Raw genomic sequence first — 25,498 nt, forward strand, 5'->3', positions numbered from 1 at the left:
TGTAGAACCAAACCCCTATTAATAGGGAGTGGGCTGTAGTTCTGGGGACCACAGGGGGTCATTCAGTAAAGTTGGGGGTGTCAGGAATAAGAAAGATCATGAGGTCCCAGCACAGTTTCTCTCAAGTTCAAACTCCTTTTCTAGCACTGCTTATAAAGTAACCAACGGCAGAAATGTTCAGCTATCATGGGGGCACATCTGGAAACCTTTAAAGTTGAACTTTAAATTTAAAGCCGAATTTTTCCTTTAGGAGAACGTTATCTGGTCCAGAAAGAGAAGTAAACCCAAAAGGTGAATCGGCCGTGGTTGTCATCACTGTGACGATAGCTGCCATTTATTTGGTGTGGGTGCTCCAGGACCCATGTGGAGTGTTTTACATGTATTATGTTATTTAATCTGCATAACCTTTGGGAGGCTGGGAAATGTTAAGTGCCTGACCAAGCTATTAAGTGGTAGAGCTGGAGTCCGAGTGGCAACCCCTCAGACTGCAAAGCCCAAGTCCTAAGAGCTGTACTGCCAGCTCCCCGGGGACCCCCCTGCGCCCGGTGGGCTCTCCACTCCTAGATTCCTCTCCCAGGTTCTCCATCTACTGAGTTTGTCTGTCGTTGGCAATGCCGTTTTGACGTTAGGGGCTGTTGGTTGCTGTAACAGAGACCTGAGTGAACAGAGACAGAGGGTAGCTGAGGCTCCTGGCCTTCCTCTGGCCAAACCACTCACGTCCTCTGAGAATGGGCACCCATCGGCCAGGATCAGACACCTCCTCCTCCCCACCCCCATCCCGGACCAGCAATTATATCTGACCTCGCTGAGTCACCATCTAAATATAGCCCTGACCAGCCACTTCTCATTTCAGAAGGGGAAATCTACTCTGAGTCTTAGTCTGATGTAGATCAGATTCCCCAGCTGCAGGCAACGTGAAATGAATGTGTTACCCCCACACACCACCACTCACCCCTCGACCATGAACCTCCTAATGGAGACAAGCTGACCCACGGCTAGAGTCCAGCGGGGTCAGCTCCTGGCCGACGCAAGTGGGAGACTCTGCCTTACCTCCTCCGCTCTGCCGCCTGGAATACGTGAAGCCTGGCGAGCCTGCGAAACCCTTACTCTGTGCTGGGATCGAATTATCACCTAACAGCAGAATACCTTGTTTATTTCCATTATGCATGAGGAAACCGAGGCTCAGAGACGTAAAGTAACTGTCCCCAAGTCACACATTTGACAGTTGGCTGAGCCAGAATTTGAACCTAAGACAGGGTTCGAAAGCCTGTGCTTTTTCGTGCTGTCAGGCTGGGCTCAGTGCAGCCACCTTTCCTGAGCACTGCAGCCCCTTACTCACCCCACAGTTGTTTATATTAATAATACATAGAACTGGTAATAATAAGCACTGGTAGTTTTGTAGTTGGTGATCCCAAGTTGTGGTAATTTTCTTTCTGGTAATAATGCAAAGTATATTTCAGGCTGATGTCATCTAACTTTTTCAAGATCACAAGAACTAGGGAAGGGGCAGCCCTGAACCTCCCTATTATACAAAGTTATCAAGATGGAATAAAGTGGGGGAAGATCCTGGAATGAAATTCCTGGAGGCTTTTCTAGCCTTTAACTATAATGGACTCTTCCAGCTAGGAAGGACGATAGAGATCAAGTTATATCTGAAAACTGAGAGCCTGAGAAGCAAGGACTCTTGCCCACAGCAAGTTAGGGGCAGGTCTAGGACTAGGGCCCAGGTCCCCACATGGGGACCACCGGCAAAAATGCCCCCTACACTCAATATGAGCTAGTTAATTTTCCAAGGAGAAAACTCTTCTATGTCTCAGGGTCCATACACTTCCAGGGTGCTGGTCATCACGAGGCAGCCAAAAGGGACAGACCAATCAGTTGTGGATCCTTTTCATAGCTCCCAAATGTTAGAAATCAATGGGTATAAGGAAAACTCAAAACTTTGACCCTAAAATATATTTGGAGCTGACTAATTAATTTGGTTTAAAAGACTAAAGCTTAAAGCATCTTTTGAAAATTACTTTAATTTCCCAAGTCAAAAAAATTTTTTAATTATACCATGTCTGAAAAATTCAGACTCCCCAGAGGTGACCACTGTTAGCAGTTTTACTATCACTCCAGATTTTATTCTGTGCCCCAAAATATGTCTGTATATTATAAATACATAACTACAGAGTTGTCTTTTTTTTTTTTTAATTAATTTTATTTATTTATTTTTGGCTGTGTTGGCTCTTCGTTGCTGCGTGCGGACTTTCTCTAGTTGTGGCGAGCAGGGGCTGCTCTTCATTGCAGTGCGCAGGCTTCTCATTGCAGTGGCTTCTCTTGTTGCAGAGCACAGGCTCTAGGCACGCAGGCTTCAGTAGTTGCAGCACATGGGCTCAGTAGTTGTGGCTTGCGGGCTCTGGAGCGCAGGCTCAGTAGTTGTGGCTCATGGGCTTAGTTGCTCCGTGGCATGTGGGATCTTCCCGGACCAGGGCTTGAACCCGTGTCCCCTGCCTTGGCAGGGGGATTCTTAACCACTGCGCCACCAGGGAAGCCCAGAGTTGTCTTTTAAAAATAAAAATTGAGTCTTAATATACTTTTTCTGTAACTTGCTTTTATAAATTGAAGTATAGTTGATTTATAATATTGTGTTAGTTTCAGGTGTACAGCAAAGCAAAGCAATTCGGTTATACATATATATATACATATATATGTGTGTGTGTGTGTGTATATATATATTCCTTTTTTTGATTCTTTTCTGTTATAGTTTATTATAAGATATCGAATGTAGTTTCCTGTGCTATACAGTAAATCCTTGTTGTTTATGTAACTTGCTTTTTTAACTCAAAGATGGGTCATGAATATCTTTCCATGTCAATGATGCAGACATACTTCATCTCAGAGTATGAATGTAGCACAATTTATTTAACCAGTCCCCTTAGGATGAACGTTTTAGGTTATTTCCAAATAGTCATTATCACATACAAAGCCACAGTGATAATACACAGCCACGCACCTGTACCCAGGTGCTAGTATTTCTACAAGAAAGATTCTAAGAGGAGGACTTCCTGGGTCATTTTAGATTTTAGTAATAACTACAAAATTACACCTCAAAAATGTTGTAGCAATCTAAACTCCCGCCGACAGTGCAGAAAGCATGAAAACCTTTTAAAACACTGTCATTTTAACTGTTGTCCTTTCATATTTGAAGAACTCTGGAAAACACCCTCAGGGCAGCATCTCTTAATGAAAAGGTCATATTTGCCCGTGTGGGCAAAGATGATCCACATCCAAGGGTGACTTAGACATCAGAGGACAACCTCCACTTTGCCCACCAGCAGGCTGACCCCTGACCCCACAAGGGGAGCTCGCATAGGTCTGTGAGAGTTAGTTGGCTGCTTTGAGGCAGGGGGTGAGTGTGGAGGAAGAGGATTTCGGCTTCTTCGGGGCAAGTGTGGTCTCTGTCTCCTTCCTAAGCCAGCAGCACCTGGCTGCGTGAGAAGGAGCCTAGAAGGCTCCCTGCTGAGGGATATCAGTTTCCATTCATTTGGACACCATGATTTTTCCCAGGGTTGAATTCCTTTTTGAAGGAAGATGTTTGTTTGCTATACAAAGGAGCCACCTACCCAGAAAGGGGTTCTGCAAGAAAAGCCGTGTTGATTTCCAGACCTGCTCGTATGGTCCAGAGCACCTCTGCCCATAGATGTGTGCAAACACCACCCCTATTACCAGGCACACATGTCTGGGCACACACCCTGTGCACTCATTCACATCAGTGTGCCATTTGCCCGCAACCCTTCTTTGGTTTGAACAGTCAGACCATTGCTGGGGATGCTGCCAGCTTTGCCCTTGACAGAAGGCAGTCGGAGCGAAGGTTGGGTGCTGGGTGGAGGAGGCCTGCCCTACCACTTCCCACAAAGAGCCGTGCCAGCGAGCCAGAGGGTCTCGGCATATGCCTCGGAACTCACTTGGCTCAGCTGCCGGGCCTGGATAGAGGTGTCACCATGCCAGCCCCTCCTCCACCCCCTTCTTGGCTGCTGGAACAAAGGCCCCCCTTGAGCAGGCTGAGTTTGGGAAACTCATGCCAGCAGGTCCCCAGTCCCCGCTTGGATGGGGCCGTGGTCGGTCAGCGGAGCTTGATGAAAGATGGCTGGACCTGGAGCAGCGCTTTGATCCCCGGGACAAAGGCTCCTTCCCACCTGCTGGGCTTGGGGGTGGGGAGGGAGGTTCACATTCCCCCCGGGTGTGAGTCCCGGGGCTCCGCCTCCTCCTTCATCCCTGTCCCTAGGGCTAGGTCACGAGCCGATGTCTTGGGCAGGAGCCTGTATCTAGGGATTGGGTATCAAAAGAGTAGTGTCAGTAGCCATGTGGCCTTGAACAAACCCTGCAGCAGCTGAGCTTCACCTGAAGAATGAGGGGACCGGCAGCTAGACTGTTTCCCTTTCTGCTCTTAACCCTGTGAGACACTCATCCCATCCTGGGCACCTTCTCACCTGCATGTTGGGTGCGGGGTCCTTCTGGGCAGGATGTGGGTGTGGCTGCCAATCTCCTCTACTAAATGCACTGGACTGGCTCACCTTGCAAGGTTTCTTGAGCCCATTGTGCGAATGTGAGCGTGAGAGAATTTGACCTTTACACTAAGAGGTGAACTTGTGGCAATAATCCAGAAATGATAGATTTGGGGGGAAAGCCAAGATGGTCAAATCAGTGATCTCCATGGGGTCCTTGGACTATGTAGGAGCTTGACAGGAACCAAGTTTATTCATTCATGCACGCATGCAAGCATTCACTCTCTTGCTCATTAGTTCTCATTTGCTGTGCCTGAGATGAGTACCAAGTGTGGTGGGATAAAGATGGCTTCGCACCACCCCTCATGGGGGCATTTCATCTGAGAAAGATGCTGGAACGACAGGGTTGTTCTTGGCATTGCACTAACACGTTCATATGTGTCAACTCAGTGCATCCCCAAAATAACCCTTCAGGGTGCTTACTGTCATCCTTAGATGAAGGAAAGGAGGCTCAGAGAGGTTAAGTAAGTTGTCCAAGTCACAGAGGAAGTGGCAGATCCAGGATTCAAGTCCAGGTCTGTCTTGCCCCCAAATCTCTGCTTCTACTTGGCTCTGAGATAAGCTATTCCAAACTCTGTTTTCCTCCCCAACCATGCTTAAAGGAGCCAGGGGGTCTCCCTGGAAGAGGAGGGCTTACTGAGACCTGCTGTCAACCTCTCTTTAGGGCTCCTACTCAGTGATGGACCTCTTTGCCCCCTGAAGGGGCCCCTCAGCTCCTGAACTCAGCCAAACCTTCCTGATTTACAGTAAGCAGCCTCCAGTGCTGTGGAATTTTCAACCCGGGAACTCGGGTTCAGTGGAGGGACCAGAGGTTTCTCAATCCCCTGGCCTGTGTGCAAGGGGTCGATTGTGCATTGTCCCGATGCAGGCTGCAGCCCCGGCTTCATTTCAGTTTCCACCTTTGCCACCGCCCTATGCTGTGTGACCTTGAGCAAGCTACTCAGCCTCTCTGGGTTGTGGCTTTTCCATCTGTGCAGCAGGGAAGGGGATTGCTCCTCGCTTGGCAAGGGGTCTGGCTAAATGGAACACGGGCCATTGTGGCACAGCCCACACCAGGAGGCGTGAGGATGGGGTGATTTCTAGAGGCTGCAGAAATTGCACTGAGAGCTTCTGGCCCAGCTACTGCCATTTGCTAACGAGGAGCAGCATATGTTGATGATTCCAGCGTCAAGCTCACTCCTTGGCTGTCCGAGTTCCCAGAGCAAACTGGCTTCCTATTAGGCATTTATACTTATTAATAGCAGCAAATTGCAGCCCTCTGCAACATCTGCTACTTTTTATTTGCAAAGAGCTTCCCAGACCATTTGTATTAGTAGTATTTTGTGACCAATTCTCCAAGGCAGAGGAGGCCGGGGCCTCCTCTCTGAAAATGAGTCAGTGAGGGCAAAAGAAGAGGGGAGGGTTTGTTCAAGGTCACCCAGACACCCAGAATGGATTAGCGCTCAGGACCTCAGCTCCCCAAACCTCGTGCTCTGGGGCTGTCGTCCCTGCTGTTCTGAGTAGCCACGAGCTTGACCCCAGAACCCCTGCCTAGAGGCAGGTGGGGACAACGGTGACAGCAGCCGTTGCTGCTCCCCTTGCCCCTGAGCATCAGTCTGCTCTCAAGTGAGGCCCCTGCTGAATTAGCCCCCTGGCCAGAGCACAAGCAGGAGAAATTGCAAAGTTCAAGGCCAATCATCCTTGAGGAGTTTTATTGCTGCCAAGTAGATAAAATCACTTCCTGGCACAGAGACAGCCAAGAGGTCAGGACAGAGGGTCCTGCGAGCGTCTCTGCTTCCAGTCAGCAGAGATATAATATATCTTAATTAATATTAAGATAATATTAACATCTGAAGAGCCATATTCTCTGTCCAGAGTCTTTTCTGGTACTTTGCTCAGGGGCTGGGCCTCCCTGAGAGCTACAAATCTACGGTCATAGCGAGTTTGGGCAGCATGGGAGATGCTGGGAAGATTCATTTGTCATGTTAGATGCAGTTATTAATAATCTCCCCATCATGGTGCCAGATACATACAACCTGAGTGTTTATGTAGACCTGTCTGGTGTTCAGGATAGAAACTACCACACTGCCACCTTACCCCTCCTCGTTCAGCTTCTCCCCTCTCCCCTTCACAGGATCTTTGCACCCGGGTGTGACTTTCTGCCCAGGAACTGTGTATTGGTTAGCTATTGCCCCCAAAATGCTGTGTAACAAACCACCCCAAAACTCAGTAGCGTACAATAATAAGCATTGATTCTCATTCTCATGGACCTTCAGACCCATTGCATGTCAGCTGATCTAGGCTAAGCTGGGCGGTTCTGCTTCAAGCTGCTGCACCAGCTGAGCTCATCTCCTCTCTGTGGGTTGGGCTCAGGTCTGCTCCACATGGATTCATTTGGCTGAAGAGGAAGCAGCTACCTGGGGAAGCTATCGTCGTGGCAGTGGCAGAAGCACAGAGGGCAAGGGCAAGCACAAAGGCACATCTCAAACCTTTTCCCTGTGCTTGCTGCCTTCCCATAGACCAGATCCAGTCCTGAGGCCAAGCCCAAGGTCAAGGGGTGGGAAGTACACTCCACCTATCCATTCACCATAAAGCCGGACAGGGATGGGCATGGGGATGTTAGAGGCTACTTTCGGGAAATGAAGAGTTGGGCCTCATAACACAATCTGCCATAGCCCATGACCAGCCTTCTGACCTCGGCCTCTCTTGCCAGTCTGCCAAGTTCAGAAATACCTGCCACCTCTGAGCAAAGAGGATATGAGTGAATGTGTTCCAGGCATCTGGAGTGACATGATGTAAACACAGCTTCCCAAGCCAGTGCTCAGCCACCGCAAGTTCAAGCCCTGGCAGTGAGGGGCTTAGAGGTCATCATGGGGAGACGGGGCTCTACAAACCCCTGCCTGGCCCCAAGTCAGCAGAAGCAAAGCCTGGAGAGGCAACCGGAGGCCACCAAAGGAAAGAAGGGCCCCTGGAGGGGCTCTGAGAGGCTCCCTGAGACCATGATGCTAAGATCCATACGTATTGCCGAGTTAATAATTTTCTAGACAAGGACTGACTTTCCCCAACTTTACTCTCTGTGCCTGGGGACAGGAGACAGATAGGACAGCACAGGGGACGGTGGGTACCAGACACAGCATCTTCAAGGCTTGACGGCTCTGCGGCAGCCTCTTGGGGTTTCTTAATGTGTCATCGTGCCTCTTTTTCTTTTCTGACAATTTTGAAGGAAATTGGGTACTTAAGAAGTCTTTTGGACATTTAGATTAACTCCCGCCATCAGGCTTAGTGTATCCACTGTAGCATTAGCATCCAGTTATAAGAGGAGAGATGGAGTAATAACTCACATTTCAACCAGAACATCAAATGCTTAAACAAATTAGAGATACACACAGACACTGGACGTTATATCTATGGAACGTTTCTGAATGTAATCAGCAGAGCAGCAGGTACCCTTTGGAATACAAACGGCAACAGGCAGAGTGGGACCCTATGGCTAGGGGAAAGCATCTTTCGGAATATCAGGGAAACCTGACGGGCTGGACAGTAGGGGCCAGAACTCAAGGCAACTGCAAAAATTCTTAACACATCCAGGCCCCAGGCCTAGCAGAGAATGGGCTCTGTTGATCAGAGTGAAAGCTTATAAAGGCCAAGGCCATGAGTTGCACTCCTATATGGGCTCCTTTGCTCTGTTGTCAGTCACTCCTTGTCTTCCTGTCCCAGGTCATTGTTTTGTAACTTCATGGTCTTGGTCATGGGGCTGGATAGGTGAGGGAGTAGAGGTGGTGATTCTGTTGAGCATAGTTCCAAACCAGAGAAAACTACACTATATTATTTAGGGAAGTTTACCTTGCTGGCAAAAGGATAAAGCAAACCCTTGTGATTCCCAGAAAGGTAATGGAAGGGGAAAGAGTCGTGGGATGGAGATGGGCACACAGATGCGATGCTCCTGGTCATAATTAGGGATGAGAAATGCTGATGCAGAAGCTGAGCAATAACAGGAGAATTTGATAAAACCAAGGGCATTTGACCTCACAGGAAGTGTGTGCATTCCAAGACCCTCCCCTGTGCCTCTTGGAAGGCGTGGGAGGTGAGGAACATTTCTGGGTAGAACAAGGCTGTGATGTTTTTTTTCCAACTCAGGAAACAGAGGTCCAGAGCTTGAGAGCGACAGATCCACTTACATGACAACACACGATAAGAGACATTCATCCCGAACACTTTTGTCCATTTGAGGTTAAATTGAAAAGAGTAACGATACCTATCTTTTCACTCAAGGATCTCAGAATATTTCATACACATGAATTTGTTATCGATCTACCAACAGAAAGCTTCTCCCCCTTAACCCAGGCTGCTGGGAAGGAAATAGGTGTTCTTATGTCTACCCAATAGTTGTTTTTTTATTATTATTTCTTTTACTGTGGTAAAATACACATTGCATAGAATTTGCCATCTTGACATTTAAGTGTTCAGTAGCATTAAGTGCATTCTCATTGCACGGCAGGCATCTCCACCATCCTTCTCCAGAATGCTTTTCTTCTTCCCAAACTGAAACTCTGGACCCATTAGACAACAACTCTCCATTCCCTTTCCCTCAGCCCCTGGCAACCACTTTCTACTTTCTGTCTCTATGAATTTGACCATTCGAGATCTCATATAAGTGGAATCATGCAATATTTGTCTTTTAGTGACCGGCTTATTTCACGTAGCATACTGTTTTCAAGGTTCATCCATGTGGTAGTTTGGGTCAGAATTTCCCTTCTTTTTAAGGCTGAATAACATTCAATTGCATGTATATCCCACATTTTATTTATCCATTCATCTGTCCATGGACTCTTGGGTTGCTTCTACCTTTGGACTATTGTGAATAATATTGCTATGAACATTGGTGTACAAGTTCAAGTCCCTGCTTTCCATTCTTCGGGGGTATCTACCCAGAAGTAGAATTACCAGATCATATGGTAAATTCTAAGTTTAACTTTTTGAGGAACTGCCAAACTGCCCAATAGGTTTTTGCATAAAGCCGACAGAATGTGCCAGGAAGACTACCCTACCCGAACCCCTCCACCCACTCTCCCCCAGCACAGTGTAAGCACACACAGGGGTCCTGAGAGGTGGTGGAGCTCCTGTCTCTAGAAGCAGCGAGGGAGCTATTGCAGCCACATCAATCAGCACCTCTCCTGGGGTCCAGCGGCCAGGGGACAGACCTCACTCGTTTGTGGTCTCTGAGACCATCCAGCACTGGGATACAGTCATCTCTAGATAGGTCACATTGCCATGTGATTTGTTCTCCAAGCAGAAGCCCCCGCTCCGTGACTTTCTTTTTTCACCTCTTCCTGTGGTCTGAATTCCCTCACTCAGTTAATTAGCATGCCTGGCACTGTAGCTTAAGACTTTAATCAGCGTGGGATGGTTTCAGTTAATCGTGTGGCTCTGCATCTGGAGTGGTTTGTGTTCCAGGGTCAGGAGAAGAGCCGGAGATGGGGGATGGGAGAGGCGGCTTTGTTTGGGGTAAGGTGTGGGTGGAGGATCTAGGTGTCTGGGGAGAGAGAATCAGAGCGCCAAGGTGGCTCCGAATCCATCTGGCCACCTGCGCAGCCTACTAGCAAGGTGTGGAAGGTAAGCAGAGCCACTGGGGTAAAGAATTGCACCCAGATAAATGATGGGCTAAATCTAATTTTCAAAAGTGATTTAAAGTGTCAGGCAAATTTCTGATACTTTCCAGAATTACGCGCGGGATGGGGAGTGAGGCAAAGCAATGATGTAGATTGGGAGATTTGGGGTCAGTCTGGGCGAGCGTGGCCATGCCAGAGAATACTGTCTGATGGTGGGACTTTGGAAATTTCCCTGGGCCTGGTTTTCTTTGGGAAAGTCCTGGAAAGGTGAAGGGGTGGGTGGCACTCAGCTTTCAAGTGATGGTAAGCCTTCTACACGGACTGTCAAAATCCTGGCGGTTTCCCGGTTTTAGCATCCATGCTTTGAAAAGAATGGAGAAAACCTAGATAAAGTTCAGAAGAGTAATAAAAAATGACTGAACGTGCAGATAGAAAGAGCCTATAAGAAAAGGTGAAAGGAAGTTGGGTAGCATAATAACTTCCCAGGACTTACGTCCCTGTCCAACAGGGATCCACCCTGATGAAAAGCAAAGAGGAGTACATAACTGTAGGTGGTAAAAGCCCTGAATAAGTCTAGGAAGCTGGGCCAAGATGAAGCAGTGACTGGTTTAGGGGCAGACATCCCAGTTCAAGGAGGAAATACTGTGATCAAGGTAATAAAGGAGAAAAGTTCTTCCAGGCGTTAAACTCCTGACTGAGTTCATGAGGCCTAGGAAGAGCAGTTTGGGGTGACGAGGGAGAGAGGTAAAGCGGCGATGCAATGAAGAATCGGTATTAATGACAAAGATGACAATAATAGTTAACTCTCACTTGCAATGTGCTTGATCATTTACAAGGCAGTTTCAAACCTCTTGGGTCATCTGTGCTTTGGGAAACTCTGTGAATTAAGGGGGATTTTTATCTCCATGTTGAAAGATGAGAAAAAATGGGATTCAGAGACAATAGGATCTCATTGCCAGTAAATGGTGAAGTCAGAATTTGAACCCCGCTCTGCAGGCTCCTACGCTGTTTCCAAACAAATGAAAATGACTCTTGTTTAAAATCGAGAGACGAAGGACTTTACAATTCCAGATATTGGCATTATTAAATGCCAGTTGCAAGATATTTTTAGAAATCTGAATGCAAAGGCTTTGGAGAAGATGAGGTTCAGCAAGCAGCTGGCTCTTTGTGTTGTACACCCCAGAACCCCATGGCACGGCCATCGGAGACAGATTATAGAACGTGTCACTGGGAGAACCCAGGGAGGATATTAAGTTCAGACCAAGAAAATGCTTTTGATTGAACAAGCCATGATTTCCTCTTTAAGCCTGTGCAAAATATGGAGTGCTAGACAAGCAGCCGGAACATATGAAAACATTATTATGTACTTATGTTACCAACTTTCATCATCTATGGCCCCTTTTATTACTTTTTTCAGCTCTAGGCATCAAGTTTTGAAAGATTTTTGCCTACTAAACAAACTGTATTTGTTAAGCAATAATATATTTCCTATTTTTAGTATGGGAAATACAGCACAGAGTATGCAAACAAACAGAAGATAGCAACAATCCAATTTTCATTAGGCTTTTGGAAATACTGAAAGTAACTGTGGACCTCGTTACCACTCATGAATTCCTAGGAATCCAGCTACTTTGGGTTGGGCACCATTATTTATATGCTCACATGACCAGCGTGTCCATGCCCATTTAAGGGGTAGGGAAGGAAATTAAAGAGGCAACAGGAGGAGGGTCGGTTCCTGACTCTGTGTAGAGTCAGGGGGGGTAATTTGTAAGAGACTGATTGTCAGGATCAGTTACAAAAATGGGAAGGTTGTATGTAGGCAGAGCCAAGGCATGGCCCAGGCTGATTGCATGAGCAGTAATAAAAGGAAAGATAAAATTCCAAATGTGCAAAAAGACATCTGAGAATGTGGAGAAAGGGCCACCAAGGCCAAGGGCCAAGCTATAGGAACAGGAGCAGGAAGCTAAAAGGTACCTTGGAAGAAGTAAAAATACACGGTGGTCATTAAGATCGCTCGATGGGCACTTGAGAAAACAGAAAAGATATATAAAGGGAAGAAGAAAATTAAGGTGGAAAGGAAAAAGGAATCATGTGGGATTTGAAAATAATAATTAATTCTTAATTAATTCCAAAAGAGAGCTTCGAGACTAATTGAGCAGACTCTGTTGCCAGTTTGCCAGTTTGCCTGTGCACGAGTTACAAGTAGCCCCTGCCAAGTGGTACATAATTTTATGGAGGCAGACCACGAAGCAACAGGGAAAACACGGCCTGTGCATTTGCTCATGAAGCACAGAGGCTCGGCCAGGTCAGTGTGATTTATACTTCTTCGTGTCTACTGTCTGATGGCAAGAAATTAAAAAGGACGACCACATCAAACTCTCTTAGCTCAAGCTGAAAGATTAGCTAAGAAGTCCTCCATTGAGATAAAAAGGTACCCCAAATGGAAAAGAATGATTACAAAAAAAAAAAAAAAAACCAAAACCTTTTGTGAAGAAGAAACTGGCAAAAGTGGAGAAGAAAGACCAAGGCTATAGGAAGAAAATTAACATTCCATTTGATCCTGAGTATCGTTATTAAGTACCTCCTATGTCTCAGGCCCTGAGAAATCATGTCGAAAGACATCAGGGCAAAGCTACGTTGGAGAACAAAGAAATTCAAAAGATCTTTAGGAGTATGCAGGAAATAGAAGCATTTGGGCTAAACAGAAATGTCATGTGGAACATTTCACATTAACAAGCTGCTGGTGAAAGCTAAGATAAAGTTTTGGGGTTGGAGAGGAAGCCTCTAGTCATGACAAGAGTGTGGATAGGAAGAGAAATAGCAACAGCTGCTCTTTGAAAGCACCAGAGTGAACAACTTTATGAGCCAGTTGGCCAACATTATGAGAAAGAGAGAGTGAGCAAGTGTCATCTACAAAGCGAGTGGATTACACCTTGTTAAAGAGAGAGAGAAGGGTCTTGGACTTGGGTTCAGTGCTCTCTGGAACCACAAAAAGGATGAAACCTGAAGGAGAAGTTCTGGGAAGGGGCAAAACACTTTAAGGCAAAAGAGAAACAAGAACAGAGAAAGAAGAAGCATTTGAGTTTATTACATTGATAAGAGATAAATATGTGATGAATGGCTCGTTTGTAGAGATATTTGGGCGTTCGGGTGGTGGGAAAATTTAAATGTACATGATATAAATATCTCTGATAACAATGTGATATGAATTCTGTGGAGTCTATTCCCAGGGACTTCTAAGAAAATAACAGTTGGTTGTCTCCCCACGATGCTTATGGGCCCCCTGCTCAAATATGATCCCTCCAGGTCCCTTTCGGTTCTGGGGCTCTAGGCCCCTTCCTGCTTCTACACGGTTTTAGGTGATACACCTGATAGGATGGCATGACTTCTTGGTGAACTACTGGGTGTTCTGCAGAATCTTGACCGCTGTCTCCCGTGTGGTCCTGTCCTAGCTCACCAGAGTCCCTGTGGAGTCCTGTGGTCAGTATCGGAGCTGCGGCGAGTGCCTTGGCTCAGGCGATCCCCACTGTGGCTGGTGTGTGCTCCACAACACGTGAGTACCGCTGGGCCGCTTCCTCCTGCCTCCCCCTCCCCCAGTAATTCTCTCCCTCCTCCTCTTCTTCTCTATCACCACTCTCCTACTGTTTGACCTCTCCCGTCTCTCCCTCTCTTTTCTTCCTCTTCCTTCTATGTATCCTTTGTAAATCTTATCTCCCTTCTTTTGTTCTGAGTTTACTTTAAATTGTCAACTTCCCATAAAAATCTATGGAAATGCCAGCATGGGAACGATGAAAGGTCAGGATATGGGAATCACCCTGGATCGTTACACACTGGAGGTCTGGAGGGAGATCTCTGGACATTTCTGGTTGCAATTTGACTGTAGACTGACATTCCAGGGCTAAACAGCAGGAAAAATGCATTGGACTCCTTTCTTTTTTTTTAAATTTTTTTTTAATATGTATTTATTTATTTATCTGGCTCTTCTGGGTGTTAGTTGTGGCACATGGGATCCTGACCAGGGATCAAGCCCGGGGCCCCTGCATTGCGAGCACAGAGTCTTAGCCACTGGACCACCAGGGAAATCCCTGGACTCTTTTCTCCAGGCTCACGTGGGCCACTGAATCACGTGTGTGATGTCTACTGTCCAGTTAGTGATGTAACAGCCACTTAACAGACTTCAGTATCCCCCCAGAATCTTCTGGTATTTGAGGGGTAAGTTCAAGTGCGTAGCACCTAAGAACCCTCCTCTGCAGTCCTAACACTCATCTGGCTGTCAGAGCACCCTGGGCCCGGGGTCACTAGACCAATGTTTGAAACCCTGGTCCAAGTGTTGGCCAATCCCCCCATGTGGCTCTTCCTTGCTGGCTCCATTTAACTCTCTAGAAGTGGGAAGAAGGCAATGGTATACAGTGGAGACAAATGGTAGCCTGATAAATGAACTGAGGGGTAGAAGTAGGGTACAGACAACTCCCCAGACGTGAGGGGAGAACAGAAAGCCTTTCTTAGGGGAGCCGAAGACCCTTGGCATCGCTGACTGGAGAAGCCAGCAGTAGTTGGGCCCCACCCACTCTGTGGAATTTGGTCCCAGCCAAGCTATGGCTGCGGGAACCCCAGTCTTTTTTTTTTTTTTTAATTAATTATTTATTTATTTATTTATTGGCTGTGTTGGGTCTTCGTTTCTGTGAGAGGGCTTCCTCTAGTTACGGCAAGCGGGGGCCACTCTTCATCGCGGTGCGCAGGCCTCTCACTATCGTGGCCTCTCTTGTTGCGGAGCACAGGCTCCAGACGCGCAGGCTCAGTATTTGTGGCTCACGGGCCTAATTGCTCCGCGGCATGTGGGATCCTCCCAGACCAGGGCTCGAACCCGTGTCCCCTGCATTAGCAGGCAGATTCTCAACCACTGCGCCACCAGGGAAGCCCGGGAACCCCAGTCTTCTAGTTAACACTTGAAACTTGACACGCTGTGAGTTGTACACAACTATTATAAACTAAAAAGAAGGACTTAAGTTTTCTTACTAAGAGCCTGAACTGTATGTGACCAATGGCATTTACCAGTCATTTCCTGCCTCACTCCACCCCAGGAGTGCCTCTGAAAGTTAGACATGCCCTCTTAAATTCTAACATAACCTCTCCAAGGCCCCAGGATGGGCACCCTCCCCGCTCTAGGTGACGGTCTCAGGCATAATGAGACCTAGAGTTCACTAAGGGAAGGTTTGAAATCCCTCGGATATGCTGTGATGGGAAAAAACGGAGACCCATCAACCTACCCTGAAAAACAAGTAACTTAGAGATGACGAGAAACCGGGTACAGGAGTGTACCCAAAGCTGTGTATCGTAACAGAGAGCAGTGGCGCCTAAGACTGGCTGCCATACAAGAGGATGGAGGAGATTGTATTCAGAATCCAGATCAGCTCTGATCAACCCAGAAGAGTTACCCAGATGATACTTTGCAAGGCAGAGGGGAAGTCGTTTTCTTTGTCCCACACAGTGCGGCCTCTCAGAAAGGGGCTGTGCTCCAGAGCCATTGCTTCCTTGGGGGCCTTAGGCCAGCTGGCTTTCAGCTTGGCTAAGGATGGCTCAGCTGCTCCCGGCCTGAGGCTCTCACACCTGGCATCATTTAAGGGCAATCAGAAAAGCTGGCCCCCCTCTGACCCTCTATGCCTGTGGGACCCAAAGGCTGGTCTCTGTGTCAGCTTTGATCCTGCCTGCTGATGTCGGCCAGCCCCACATAGCACTGAGCCCTGTGAAGAACAGGGGCCCTGAGGCTCTGAGACGGCGGCAGGGGTGCTGCGGGTACGCCCACCTCCCCTCCCCAGAGCTGAGCTAAACAAGAACGACAGGAGGAGGTACCAGAGACTACTTCCTGCGCGGCCTCAGTTTCCCCTCAGTAACATAATACCTGCCTCCTGTCAAGCAGCAGAAAACAGGGGTGGGCTGGGGTCCAGGTGAAGTCTGGACAGTTCATAAAGGAAGCCGTCAGCCTGCACTGGGAAGCCAGCCTCTCTACTCTCAGCGTGGCCTAAAGAAAACAGTCATGGCGTGAGCTCTCGGCATCTGCCACCAAGTCCAAATTCCATATTCCCCAGCTGTGTAGCCACCTGAGCCAGCACCCCAGCTCCAAGGTGCTCTGCCAGCTCAAGGTGTGGTTCTCTGTGACCTCGAGCCTCCTGGTTGTGGGATGGGCCTCGTGCTGGGGGCTGTGCTGACGTAAAGCCCAACTCCCCCAGGAGGATTCAGCTCACGAGCGCCCTAGGCCAAGGCTGCCCGCCCACCGTGACACTCTGTACATCCATCCTTCCTCCTTCCCTCCCTCCCGGAGTTAATGGCCAATGACCAGGAGAACCCCCTGGCCCACGAGGCCAGGTGAAGAAGAGTAGATGCCTGGATCTGCTAAGATGCTTATAATCAGGATATAATGTTTAGTTTATTTAGAGTGAGATAAACTGATGCTCAGTGTACAGTTTGGAAAGTTTTGATAAATGCAAAACCCAGGTAATCCACACCCCCATCAAGATATAAAACATTTCTTCATCCAAAAAGTACTCTCATGCCCCTTCCTAATTCTTCCCAGTGGGCCTTTCTTTCCTTTTTTGCTTAAGTTCAAGGCAAAGCCAGACATTGCTTCTCCTAAATGTCCAGTTTGCACCCCTTTTCATTCGAAATAGATGCCAACAGGACTTCCATGGCTGAGACTGATGCATGAGGATGTGGGCCAAGCAGGAGGGAAGGGAGAGGCCGTGTGGGAAGGATGAGGGTGGGCCAGAGAGCCTGCAGATGCTCCCCCTGGGACACCTGAGTTTACTAGGAAGGGAGGGAGGTGAAAAGTGCAGGGGATTTCATCACTTTGGAGGAGCACCATGCCCACACACACCCCCTGTGCCAGACACTATGCTAGGCTCAGGGCATACAAGGGGCCTGCATTAGACCTTCTGCCCAGGAGCAAGTTCTTGGGAACCAGACCTCTGGTCCACGGATGGGGTGAGGGTTGCAGTCTGTGCTAGAATCAGCACGTTTGTCAGGTCCACGCCGCGGGCAAGACCCTGTGCTAAGTGCTACAGGGCCCAGCCAGCCTGCCCCAGGAAAACTGTGCAAAAGAGCCTCAGGAAGAGGGTTCCTTGTGGTGTCAAGATACATCCATTTTCTGTCACTTTTGCCAACTTTTCCCATGGTTGTAGGGAGTGAGAGGGTGGGGAATTCTGTGGGAAGAGAATGACAGCAGAAGCTGTGTGTGTGTGTGTGTGTGTGTGTGTGTGTGTGTGTATGAGAGAGAGAGAGAGACAGAGGGAGGACAGAAACAGAGACAGGAACAGGAGGAGAGAGAGAGCATGCATGCAGTTCAAGATGGGGCCCCAACCAACAGGTGGCTCAGGTGGCTGAAAGGGCTGTTTGTACCAGCGAGGGCATAGGTGGGTTGCAGACTGAACGGGCTTAAGAAATGCTCATGTAATTGAAACCCTCCCTCCCATTACTCACCCTCAATTGTCCTGAGCACAGGCTTGCCAACCCAGTAGCACGGAGAGTCACCCCTGTTGCCCTCTCTTGCAGCCCCGGGCCCCAGCCCACAGGCTTGCTGGTTTCTAATGGTAATGACAGCTTCAACAAACTGTTTATTTGTCCATCACCTTGAGCCTTTGTTTTCAGGGCCTCCACCCCATTGGGCCTGAGCCTATTCTGACTTGGGTGAAAGACAGGAAAGCCTGAAGTGCACCCACAGCCCTGAAGCCCAGCTTTCACCTGTCCTGGGCCTGGAAAGATCCCTCCAACCCCCAGGTCCCCAGCCCCCTCTCCCTCTTCCCCTCCCGTGCCCAGGCCCAGAAACCCATCAGTCTCAGCAGGTAACGGGATCCCCCACAGACCCAGTCCCATCGATCGGCCCAGACGTTGCCTTTCTTCAGCAGGGTCCTCAGCTTCACTGCTGGGAGGCTCGTGTAACGCGGGACATTGACAGGCGAAAGATAAGCTCAGCTTTTATAAAGTCTTTCCCTCCCCCCTGGGACCCCTCCTCTTTGCAGATGTCTTCTCTTGGAAGGATGCCCTCCCTGGATGGCTTGGCATGGGTCACTGTTCAGGACTCACTTTATATAGTTTCTGCCAAGACAGAGAGAAGGAAAGGAAAGGAAAAATGCCGCTACCTAGACAGAAGGGATGGGTTAAAACTAAGAACCTGTCTGTGGACAGACCCAGTCTGGGCTCAGTTTCCTGCTATAAAATGGTAGTGAAGAGCCATCTTACAGCAACGCCTTGAAAATTAAGGGAGGGATGTGCAGGCAGCCCCCTGGGGGACTAGCTCTGACTTCAGTGGCTGTGTAGGCAGAGGCTATGGGTCAGACCCAGGACCTCCTCCGTGGTCCCTGTCCTGCTGCTGTCCTCCCCGGGACCGGAGGGCTGTGATGGGGTGGCTGGGAGAAACCCACCGCTGGGAAGTCTTCTTTCCCTGACAGTCTTCAGCAGCCATGGGTATGGCTGTCCAGCGGCCACCTGGGAAAGGGCAGAGAGAGCAGTTTGTTCCACAGTCACACTAAATGTCCCCTTAATCAAGTCCAAACTGATTCCAAAATGCCAGTCCTTTTGTGCTGCTTCTTAGCATATCCCGTAGCCTGGTTTTATGTTTATTTTTATTTTTTAACTGGTATCCAAGGGCTACTGAATACTCACCCACTAAGTCAATGATCTCTCCTTGGGCTCTTTGCAGGATGTCTGCACAATCGTGAGGAATTGTTCAGATCCACTTCTGCCCAGCAAACTCTTTGCAGTCTATGCTGTGGCCTTCCCTGACTCTTTGCGAAAAATTTATCAGCCTCTGGTCCAGAGGAAAGAGTCCCAGACGAGATCCTAGTGTATTTCAATTTTCCTCGCCCCAGCTCAAGAGATACAGAACCAATCCACAGGGGATTGGTTCCAGGACCCACAGCGGGTACCAAAATCCATGAACGTCAAATCCCGTAGTTGGCCCTCTGTATCTGTGGTTCCACATCGTAGAGTCACGGTACTGAAAGTCCTCACCTGGTCCGTGCCCTTCATATAAGAAACCCCTTACACACCATCTGCCTAGAAGGCTTCCCTTTACTAACCAGTGTGCCTTCCTCCAAGCTGCACGTGCCACCTGCCCATTTCTGGGGGCATTCCTGAAGAGCGCAAGGGTAACAATGTCAGGAAACCCAGTCTCTTCCCTCGTCAGGGTTCCCAGATGTGGAGACAGTGATCAAAGAGCCCCTGTGACCTCCAACGTGAATAAGGCCCCTCTTACCTTTTCTGTAAAGGGCATTTGGGGAGCCCTACCCCATTTTTTTCCAACCTCCTCATGTTCTAAACACAGATTCCCCAAATATTGCACTTCAAGCACAGGCCATGACCAACGTGAAGTGTTAAGGATGGGGGATCACCTACAGGGAGAAGCAAGGAGCCAGTTCTGATATCCGAGGCTGGTAGACCCACACTACCTGGAGGGCCTGGGGAGACGGACCAGCGGTGGTTTCCCCCCGCCTCCACTCCGGTTTGGAGGTTCACCCAGGCCGGACTCACAGAGAGCCCCACTTCCAAATTGAAATTTGCTTGCCCAGCCAGCATCACTGGGAGTTAATATTTCCATCATTGTATTTAGGAATTAATTTCTGGAGAACTTAAGCACCACCTCTTTCCCTCTCCCTCACCCCCTTCCTTTCTCCATTCCTCTCCCTTCTAATTTTCCACTTGGCTGGGAATTCTCCAGCAGTGAAAGTTCAGGCTTAGGGGAGGCGGTGGTAGCTGCTTCTTTAGAGAAGATAATCTCATTGGAACCACTGACTTGAATAATAACCCCTCCAGGGGCCAGGGTCTTTGTCCCCATGGGCTTTTAGCACCTCTGAACTGGAGCTGGAGGACCAACTGCAGAGAAAGTGGAGGGAGGAGGGGAGGCAAGAAGAGCTTAGAGGGGCCAGACTCCAATTCTGGGGGCCCGGGCTGTGTCCAGCAGGCCTGGAGCGTGCTTCCTGCTGGCCACCTGCAGGTCTGCGTTTCCTGGGGGTGGCGATGGTGCTGGCAGGGATGACTGTCTGGAAACTCAAAGCCGTATAGCATGCACTATTTGAGTCCTGCCTGGAAAATGGATGAAGCAGGATCTTCCACCATGTCCAAGGTGTCCCCACAGTAGAATGCAAGGACATGCTTTCGGAAGTACCTGGAGCCCCTTTGAAGGAAACATCTAAGCCCCCCGGCCCAGGGGTCATGAATTAACCCTTTGCACGTTTCCTAGCTCTTGCCTGGGCTAATGGAAAATCATAGTCCCAGAAGAGCAGGAGGCCATTACCCTGACTGACCCTTTAAGAACTCAGAAGGAATCCATTCTTCCCCTACATTTTCCTATCACTTCTAAGGTCAATGGTCTGTGCTTTTGAACATTTGCAGCTTCTGCCCTCATGGGCCCTGAGGGATAGTAGAAATGTCAAAACATCCCTGACACTGACCTTAAACTTGACTTTCCACGAAGAGAGCTGAGTTCTCAATACCCTTTGACAGCTAGGAAGAAAGCAGAGCTACAGCCCAGACCACTCTTTTCCTCTTTGCTCCCTCCTGCCATCTGGGGCTCCCCCTCCGTCATTAAGAGGAAAAGTGCTGCAGCCATTGCTGTCTTTTCATCTTTGATTTGCCCCGTGGTCCAGTCTGGGAGGAGATCTGTGCTTCTGCATCAGCTGCAGTTTGGAGGGGTTGGATGGAAAAGCAGAGGAGGGATGGGGTAATACTAGGTTTTATTGAGGGCTTATTATGTATGAGCTATGCTCTGTTCTAAATGCTTTACTTGCATCATCTTTTAACCCTCATGATAACCCTATTAGGTAGGTACTATTTTGTCCCCATTTTATAGATGAAAAAACTGAGGCAGCAAGAGGTTAAGTAATTTGCCCAAGATTACACCGTTAGATGGGATGTTTAAAATTGTAAGCCATGGGTGGCTTCCCTGGTAAGACCTAAATCTGCGGGAGATGATACCTGTTTAGTTGTGGGCTCTCGGGAGCCATGGAAAGATGCAGCCTCATGAACTCTGGAAGCAGCAAACCATGCAGATAGACCTTGTCTTGAGATCCCTCAACCAAGTTCCTTTGTACCTCCTGCAAGAGAGAAGGAGTTGCCTCTTTTCTATCTGGACTCTATTTGGTAACTTCAGGTGATGATTGGGCTGAAAGCAGCTTCATTTTTCCTGTCTGCATAATTTAATCAAAGACATTTTTCAGATCTACTGAGTGCTCTTGGAAATAGGAACTTCAAAGTTGGGGAGTCAGTGAATAATTGAAGTCTGTACCAGCTCTCTGGGTCTGCTGTTAATGGGAGTAATAACACTATTAATAGTGATGTCAGTGCAGAAACCCTGGAAAAATCCATAACATTAGCTTAATGGCTGGAGGTAATGAAGTCCTCGCAGAGGAGCTAGCCTGGTAAATTAACTTCCCAGACTTTTAGGCAGATGCCCTTGTTGGCATGGGTCTGCTAGAACAGCCTGGGGGTGCCTTGGAGACGACCACACTCACATCTGACCTTTCACCCTTGGGATGAGATTCCTAGACGGGTCCTGGAGAATTCACAAGTCTCAATAATATTCAAAGTGTTTCCAGTGGCAGGCAAAAACAGCGATTAGCATAGAGAAGAAGATTGAGAGGACATTTTTAAATTGCCTTAAGCACAGAAGGGGACATCAGGATGGCAAGGAAAATGGGTTTAGTCTAGAAGCTTCAGGGAGGTAGAGCACAGTGGGTGAGAATGGAGGCTCCAGAGTTCATCTGTGTTCATACAGGCTCCCTCTGATTAGCTGATGACCTTGAACAAGTGACTAACTGCTCTCTGTAGTTTCCTGATCTATAAGGTGGGGTTTAAAATGGTTACCTACCTCCCATCATCGCTGGGAGACTTCAGTGACATAAACTGTAAGCCCCTTATCACAGTGCCCAATAAGAGCTCAATGACTAGTAGCCATGATTATTTTCTTCAGAATTGTGTTTTACTTCTGATTACACATCCACTTTACTCCAAGGTCATCCTTTTTGTCCATATCTCCCCATGCTTCCTTTAGTCCACTCCTTCAGTGATTTCTCAGCGAAATTCTCCTCTCAGACCCTCCACTATTAGGCCGTCCCTCCCACCGAGGCCAAGATGCAGCCTCATGAACTCCGGGAGCAGCAAACTATGCAGATAGACCTTGTCTTGAGATCCCTCAACGAAGTTCCTTTGTACCCACTGCAAGAGAGAAGGAGTTGCCTCTTTTCTCTCTGGACTCTGTTTGGTAACTCCAGGTGATGTGGATGACATACTTCCTTCCCCGTGGCTGGGAGGAGAGGCCCCCGCAGGTTTCCTCTGTGCCTGAGAGTCACCCCGAGAGCAGCTCAGGGTATCCAGGTGCCTCTGTCCCCTCACCTTTTACCCTACCCCTCACCCATCTGCTTCTTGAGACAGGTGTTCCCTTCCATATCCCTGGCTGTTCCCTTCCCTACTCAGCTCCTTGCCTGGTGCTGCCTCCTCTCCTGCAACAGCCCCTGACATCCTCCCTTCTCGGCAGAGTCTCTCCTCTTTAACCAAAAGAGATCAGCACTCAGGAGGGATTTCCCTGCAGTCCCATCTTACCTCAACATGACCCTCTGAGGACCCTGCTTTCCCTCACCGCCATCCCACAGCAGAATCAGTAGCCCAGAGGTTCCAAATCATGGCCGCTCGGCGCAGCTCCACGTTCACCAGGCTTATCCAGCTTGGATTAAATACTGTTCCCTGAAAGTCAAATACCTCCGAGCAGTCAACTCCCACTGGAAGGCAGGGCAAACCCTGGCCCCGGCTGAGAGCTTAAGTGCCTTCCCCTATGTGTGATGCATGCATTTGGGTGACCACCCTGACTTTTATGTGCATCTTTCACAAGCCCCCATCAGTTACGACCGTAAGATCCCAGGTCACCTGGATGTGATCCACTGGTGACAAGGCACACTTTGAGCAATAATAGGACACGGACACTAGGCAATAATAGGGAACCTTCTACAGCAGTGATGCTGGGCCGTGGAGCTGGGATTCGGATCCGACGCAGCCTGGCTCTAGAGCGAGCTGTGAACTTCTACACTCTGCAGCTTCGATCCCTCCTCCCCTCCCTCCTGCCCACCTACGTTTACCTTCTGTCTGCTGGGCAGGACATAGGCAGGGGATTCCAAAGTAAGTCAGGCATAGTTTCTTCTTTGGAGAAGTTCACACTTGGTAGGAGAGGGCTGCGCTTAGCCTAATAATTGTCATATAGTCTAAGAAGTTCTAGATGGTGGGAAACACCAAACTTTGCTCTTAACTTTGCCCGGGGTGGGAGTGGGTTGGTGGGAAGAGGGACCCACGGCAGATGCATTATAGTTGAACCATGTCTAGAGGAACAGGTGGAAGTTGGAATGGGGATAAATGTGGCGAGAGGGCAGTGCAGACAGAGGAGCTGGCGTGCACAAAGACGAGGAAATCGGAAAGAGGAGATACGTGGAGAGAGCAGTCTTGGTTTGCGAAGGGAGGGGGGTGCTGAGGGTGAGTGGGGAGGGGGAATAGACAGGACTTCCAGCTCTTTCTGTGAATGAGGAGGCCCTGAGGGCACTCTGGGGTGACTGTCAGGGTTTCGCATGTGGCAACCAGTGATTGGAATTAACCTTCTTCTTCCAATTTGGGCTTGATGGGGGAGGACCAGGCTGGAGGAAGGAAACTAGAAGGTTAGTCCTGGGCATGCTCAGTTCGGACACGTCCTAGGAGCCGCTGGCCATGCCTGACCTCCGCGCCGGCCGCTCACTGGACCAGCGGTCTCCTCCTGAGTCCCTGATCAGTCGCTCTGTCCTTCTCAGGTGCACCCGGAAGGAGCGCTGTGAGCGGTCCAGAGAGCCCCGCAGGTTTGCCTCTGAGATGAAGCAGTGCGTCCGGCTGACCGTCCATCCCAGCAACATCTCCGTTTCTCAGTACAATGTCCTGGTAAGGCCGTGGGACCGGGATCCAGGGACGTCGGAAGAGCCCTCCCCCCGCCAAAAAGGGCCTCAGCCCAACACCCCTCAGGAGGGCTGGGCCCAGCTGGCCAGCAAGGCCGCTCCAGAGCAGGGCAGGGGTGTTAAAGAATGTGTCCCCAGGGATGGAAGATGGGGACGTTTGCAGGACTATCGGGGAAGAGGCTTTATGCACAAGGGGTAGAAAGACAGGGAAAACTGACATGAAAAATGACAGAAAGAGTGACCAAGAGAGGGAGAGTGTTGGAACACTGTCGTTGTCTTTGAGATGGCAAAGATGTATGTGCAGAGGGAGAAAAGGGGGCGATGGCACCCACGTTCTTGCTGGGCACCTGGTGGTTGGTGTTGCCATTTTCCAAAGTTGGGGATAACGGAGAGGAGCCTGACCAGCAGTTCCCCTGGGCCTCAGTCCTGCCCGTCTTTCCACCTACAAATCCCCTAAACGTTCTGTTTCCTGGGGCCAGATCCATTCAGATGCTTATTTCTTTTGTCTCTGTCTCTTACCATCCCACCACCTTCTCTGTCCTCTCCTGTCATAAATTGGGTCTCTCTTCTGTATGTCAATATTGCCTCATGCTTGTCTTTCTTCTCTTTCTCTCTGATCTCTCTTGCTCTCCCTCTTTCTTCCTTTATTCCATACTCTCCTTTTCCCGTTTCTCTCTCCTCCTCTCTCTCCCTCTTTCTTCCTTTATTCCGTACCCTCCTTTCCCCATTTCTCTCTCCTCCTCTCTCTCCCCCTACCTGGCTGTTCACAGCTGGTCCTGGAGACATACAATGTCCCAGAGCTGTCAGCTGGTGTCAACTGCACCTTCGAGGACCTGTCAGAGATGGATGGGCTGGTGGTAGGCAATCAGATCCAGTGCTACTCCCCAGCAGCCAAGGAGGTGCCCCGGATCATCACGGAGAACGGTGAGTGGTCCCCAGAGGCAAAGCGGGGTGGCAAGTCCTTCCTCCTGCCGCCTGGATGATGAGAACTCAGGACAGACATGGGGGATTGAGGGAGCGCACAGGAGGGGAGGGTCAGAGGAAGTGGTGTGCGTTGGTAGGGATGTCACAGGAAGAGGGGGATGGAGTGACCCTCCGCTGCCTTTGGAATTGAGACCAGGTGAGCATCCAGGAGTCACCCTCACCCTGGGTGAGGAGCAGTGCCAAGAGGGCGGGAGAGGGAAAGGCCAGCACGGTGGCAGAGTGTGCCAGTCAAGTTCAGAGGTCATGCTGGAGCATGAGGGGGCACGGGAGGAGGGATGGGGTGCAGGGGTCATCTGGTTCCTTACCCCCTGCCTGCACTGCTGGGTCTCTGACCCTGAACCATTGCCCCCCCCCCCCCGCCTCCCCAGAGCTTCCTGTTGATGGCCGGCTGCCACGAGAAGGACAAGGTGGACAGAGGCCCAGC

General features: G+C 49.3%; 1 protein-coding gene across 7 annotated transcripts in view; it reads left to right on the top strand.

Moving 5' to 3' along the window:
- Nucleotides 1-25,498, top strand: part of PLXNA4 (plexin A4) — a 622,708-nt gene that overhangs the window by 499,575 nt on the left and 97,635 nt on the right. For all 7 annotated transcript variants that reach the window (XM_059933356.1, XM_059933357.1, XM_059933360.1 and 4 more), the window contains 3 exons: nucleotides 13,591-13,691; nucleotides 23,953-24,076; nucleotides 24,861-25,014. In XM_059933356.1, coding sequence (XP_059789339.1) covers nucleotides 13,591-13,691; nucleotides 23,953-24,076; nucleotides 24,861-25,014 — 379 coding nt within the window. The remainder of the gene's footprint in view (nucleotides 1-13,590; nucleotides 13,692-23,952; nucleotides 24,077-24,860; nucleotides 25,015-25,498) is intronic.

Source organism: Balaenoptera ricei, chromosome 9, assembly GCF_028023285.1.
Source record: "Balaenoptera ricei isolate mBalRic1 chromosome 9, mBalRic1.hap2, whole genome shotgun sequence".
In the NCBI taxonomy this organism is placed as follows: domain Eukaryota; kingdom Metazoa; phylum Chordata; class Mammalia; order Artiodactyla; family Balaenopteridae; genus Balaenoptera; species Balaenoptera ricei.